This window comes from Myotis brandtii, unplaced genomic scaffold, assembly GCF_000412655.1.
Source record: "Myotis brandtii unplaced genomic scaffold, ASM41265v1 scaffold1162, whole genome shotgun sequence".
Classification (NCBI taxonomy): Eukaryota; Metazoa; Chordata; class Mammalia; order Chiroptera; family Vespertilionidae; genus Myotis; species Myotis brandtii.
Window position 1 is genome coordinate 1,039,029 of NW_005354021.1, and position 5,367 is coordinate 1,044,395.

Consider the following 5,367-nt stretch of genomic DNA (forward strand, 5'->3'; position numbering starts at 1 on the left):
GGAGCGAGCAGTTATGGCTGCTCTCAGTTCCGTCCCCAGGTGCTCTGCCTCTTAGAGTCCCGGCAACCGCTGCAAACCACGGAGAGAGAGCTGCATTCGGGTTCCGACCGAAGCCAGACAGTCCCGCTTCTCCCGTTTGAGTCTGGGTCCCTAGAGACTTGCCCGGATCTGGAGCTCAGAGTCTGAAACTCCCTCCCGATTGTAAACAACAACCGAGCCCTCCGCCGCCGGCCCCGCTCCACATGCACTCCGCACCTTAGAATTTCACTTCCGCACTGCGCCTCCTCTGAGTCTCGGTATGGATTTCTCTTTCCTTCTAGTTGTAGGATTTCCACTCAGCCAGCCTTCCTGTGGTTCTGGGTGATGTCCGTTCCATCTTTTAGTTGTATTTTTGAAGTGGTTGTTCGAGGTAGCAAACTCTGGCGTTAACCTATGCCGCCATCCGAAAAAATTATTTTCAAATAATTTTGAAGAAATCCAGTGTATCATTCCCCCCACCTCAGCTTTATAGCGATATAATTGATATTTAACATTGTGCGTTTAAGCTATTCATTTTGATGACTTGATATATGTATAATATTGTAAAAATATTACCACAATAAGGTTAGTTAAGACATCCATCATTTCACATAGTTACCTTTTTATTTCTTTTCTGGTGAGAACTTTTAAGATCTGTCTCAGCAAGTTCCAAGTATACAATACATTATTAACTGTCATCACCATGCTATACATTAGATCCCCAAAGCATATTCATCTTATAACTAGAAGTTTGTATTGTTTGACCACGTTCACCCATTTCTCCTACCTATCTGTTCCTGGCAACCATCCATCTACTCCTGTTTCTATGAGGTGGGTTTTTTTTTTGTTTTTTTTTTAAGATTCCACATATAAGTAACATCACATAGTATTTGTCTTTCTCCGACTTATTTCACTTAGCCTAATGTCCTCTAGGTTCATCCATGTTGTTGCAATTGGCAGGATTTCCTCTTTCATGGCTGAATAATATTTCATTGTTTGTGTGTATAATCCTATTTTTTATCCATTTATTTGTTAATGGACACTTAGGTTGTTAACATGTCTTGGCTCTCAGAAATATTGCTGCAGTGAACACGAAGTGCAGATACTGTGAGGAGTAAAAAATGTTTTTGCTGATTAATTTAGCAGTATGAATGAAAGTCCTGAAAATCTTTCCTGTACATTGAGTCAGTAGTCCCTCCGGCCCAAGAATTTATCCTAAGGAAATATTTATATTTGTATGCAATATTTATTTAAGAGGATGTTCATAGTGGCATTTTTTTTTTGAGTAGTGAAAAATTGGAAACTATTTGTCCAATAGCAAAGCATTTATTTCTTAATATATTTATTTATACAACAAAATACCATTCAGCTATGAATGTTATTTGTTAAATAATAATTTTAAAGCATAGAAAGATGTTAGAGATATAGGAAATTAAAAAAGAAATAACACGTTACAATCTGAGGTGGTTGAGTTTCCCTATTACGTGAGGAAAGTGGGACGCAGGGGCCCAGCAGTAAGCAGTGAAGAAGCGCTGCCTCGGCACTCCAGATTGAAGCTTCCCCTTGGATCTTTCTCACCAGTTCCTTGCCTGTTCCGAGGATTGTTAATGTGTTATGCTTAATTTTTTAAAATATCAATTATAATGGTGAGCAGGAATGAAAGAGGAGGAATACAGGTTTAACACTAAGTTCTATGTCAGAGGACAGGGTTGTCCATTGAATGGAACTAGTGATAATTGATCAAAGGCCCTGTTACCTTTTTGCTTACCCACTTTCCTCAGAAAGACAAGTTTTTCAAAGAAACCTCCAAGTGAATGGTGGGTTAATCACATTTCTTTACCAGGCAGCAGGACAATGTACAAGAGATCTCAGGCACACTGTTGCCATGAACTTTGGCGGATATTTTTGCAATTCTTTTTTTTTAATCCTCACCGAAGGATATGTTTTTATTGATTTTAGAGAGAGAGGAACATTGATTGGTTGTCTCCTGTACTCTCCCCCACTGGGTTTTGAACCCGCAACCTAGATATGTGCCCTGGCTGGGAATAGAACCCACAACCTTTTCAGTGTATGGGACAACGCTCCAAGCAGCTGAGCCATCCAGTCAGGGCCTTTGCAATTCTTGTCTCATATTTAATTTTGAGTATTTTGTCAAGAAACCAAGTAATATCCTATAATTATGTTATCAGTTACTTCTTTTCAAAAGCAATAACTGTCAGTGAAAAAAAAATGTTTTTTTAAGTTAGAGATAGGCTTTGGAAAAAAAAGAAAATAAATCATATCATTTTCATTCCTGAACAAAACATTAAAATCATTACAATGGAAGTATAAGTAAGTAAATTTTGCAGGGACTTTATTCTCATCGCAGTCTTGCTATAAATACAGTTAATTGTGTCACTAGAGTCCTTTAAAGTTATGTCTGAAATTAGAACTCTGTTACAATCATGCGATAATTTCTGAGATTGAAATTCTTTTAGTATTCTTTTATCCGTTTTCCCTTTATAGTTCCTCATAGATGTGAATATACTTCTGAAAGTCTATCTTGATTGTCTATCTTGAAAGTCTATCTTGATTGTATTTAATGTACAGTATACTGAGAAGGAGATTTGGTCACTCACACTTTTTACGAGGCCTATAGACTGTATTTTTATTTTATTTTAGAGTTACTCATGTCAACTAAAAGTATGTTTCAAATGAGTGTTAAACCTCTCTTCTCCCTGCTTTATTTCCTCTTCTCAAGGCTCCTGTTCCAAAGAGTACTCTTATTCCAGCAATTCCCATCACCAAATCAACAGGCTCCCGGTTCCGGAACAGTGTAGAAGGATTGAATCAGGAGATTGAAATAATAATTAAAGAGACAGGGGAAAAGGAAGAACAACTTATAGTAAGTAATCCTTACTCATTAACTCTTCTACCTATTAAAAAATTTACGTTTTTGTTTTTCATGTTTACTTAGGTTTCTTCCTTCTTGTTGAGAGAAAATGACAATTTTTATCTTTTGAAAAACTGAGTGAAAAGTTTTCATTTCTTTGCATGTCATAGAGACAACTGATGTGACTTAAATTTGGATCCTTGAACAGAAGCTATTTTTTATTTATCTGTATTTGAAAAGCACCAGACAGGTGGTATAATTCTAATTATTATAACTCCATTTAAGAAAAGGTTAGGCTACTAATTTGTTGGGGAGAGAGGGATATGACATCAAATTCTAAGCGTGAACTGTTTCTTATTTTTTTAAATACTCTAGGATATGTTGAGAGAGAGAGAGAGAGAGAGAGAGGTTGAGAGAGAGAGAAACATTGATCAGTTGCCTCCCATATGCACTCGGACTGGGGATCAAACCCACAACCTAGCTATGTGCCCTGACCCGGAATCGATCCAGTGCATAAACTTTTGATGCACTACAATGCTCCAACCAAGCCATCTGGCCAGGGCTACCTGTTTATTGTTTGTCACTTACTATTTCAAAGGTTAATGAGAACATCATGAAGTGCAGTTCTTACCTATCATGCACAGAAGACTGTGTACTCTTCTACTAACTTTAATACACATAAGAATGACTCATATGTAAGACACAATGAGAAAATTTCCTGTTTGTATTTAAAACCATGTCACAGAGTATACTAAGCTTTTTTCTTCAGTGAATGAATTGAAGAGTTTTAAGTAGTATTTCATTGATGCTTAAGATTAAAGGTTCATTTAGATTAGAGAAAACACAACTCCTCACACCCTCTTCTCCATGCTGCATGATAGGGAAACTTTCCCTCATGTAATAAATGTCAATGAGGCACAGGTAAACACGTTCCTGGTTTCCCTCAAAAGTGAGCCCCACAAGCTTTTTTAAATTGTTCCCCTTGATTCTCCCCTATAATTAGCACTATTGTGATTAACTTTTTCCTCATGTAGCAGAGTTTCTTTGAAAAAACTCAATTGGCAGGGGGAAAAGGTAATGGCCTAACATCAGATATCTCAAGTTCTCACAATGGATAACCTTTTCTTCTAATAATGGAATTGAGTGTTACACCTAGAATTCTCATTTTACCATGGCCCCTCTTCATAAATTTTAAATACTATTTAGCACATGGTAAGTAACTTTAATTTATCATTCAGTAAGCATTGGCCACCTGTCAGATGCCAGTTCCTGGAAAGAGAGTCTGCCCAGGCTGCTCGGTGTCCAGTGGGGGAGTCAGATTAGGCCGGGATGTCACTAATGGAGCAACACGAAGGCTTCTTTCTCATTAGGCTCATAAGTAGGGGATTTCTGACTTAGTCTTCTGGAACAACAGGGGAAGATCAGTGTTGGGCGCATTTCTGGGTGAGTTTCAAAATCAGTGATAAATACGCATATTTTTACAACTTTTATAACAGCCACAAGATATTCCAGATGGCCATCGTGCACCTCCTCCCCTTGTACAGAGAAGTAGCAGCACACGCAGCATCGACACGCAGACTCCTGGTGGGGCAGACAGGGGGAGCAACAACAGCAGCCGCTCCCAGTCTGTGTCCCCCGCGTCATTCCTCACCATCTCCAATGAAGGCAGCGAAGAGAGCCCTTGTTCAGCTGATGACCTGCTCGTTGATCCCAGAGATAAAGGTACAGTACAGGAGGAATTTACCACCAGATGATAAGGGAATACCACCTGTGTTATCATTTATTCTATTTTCTAGCAGAACACACACACTTAAAGCTGCACTAAGGTAATTAGTTTGAGGTGTTTCAAAACAGATTTTTAAAAATTGGAGTACAAAACAGTAGGTTTTATAACAGTGTGTTCGGTGATGGTCAAGTTGGGTGGGTTTATGGGTTTTTATTCCTTTTTTTTTCTTCGTTGTGCTTGTTAATACAAGTGTCTTATTAGTGAGAAACATTCTTTTGGGTATAAATGAGATGAACATTGGTCCTGAAGAGCCCTTTATTCTCTGTCGTTTAGTAGTAATGTTTTTACTACTCACTACTTTTTAATTAAATGTAAAACCTTTAAGTTAGTGTTTTTTAGGATCTATACTTGTGATATTTCTAGAAGGAATAGAGCTGATTTATATCATGCAAAATGACTATTCAAGGGAAGCCTGGAGGGCTACTTACAGTATTAAACTACTTATGCAACTTGAAAAATAACGTGGTGACCTAAGCAATTTGAATATTAATTACTAGTATTCTTACCTTTTAAAACAAATAGGACCTTTCGTAAGTCTGTATCAGGGCAATGTTTTGGCCTGCGGAGATAGGGCCCCAGCTCGCGCCCCCAACCTCGCAGCTGCCTGGCATCCACCTTGGCCTGACACCATCCCCTCATCTGCTCCACCATCCCGACTGCTGTGGGTGATCAATTGGGGCTGGAGCCCCAT

General features: G+C 38.5%; 1 protein-coding gene across 1 annotated transcript in view; it reads left to right on the forward strand.

Annotated features, from left to right (window-relative positions):
* FAM117B (family with sequence similarity 117, member B) overlaps window positions 1-5,367 on the forward strand; it is an 80,324-nt gene that overhangs the window by 52,095 nt on the left and 22,862 nt on the right. Inside the window, exons 5-6 of the mRNA XM_005858239.2 lie at window positions 2,759-2,902; window positions 4,387-4,612. Of these exons, the coding sequence (XP_005858301.1) occupies window positions 2,759-2,902; window positions 4,387-4,612 (370 nt within the window). The remainder of the gene's footprint in view (window positions 1-2,758; window positions 2,903-4,386; window positions 4,613-5,367) is intronic.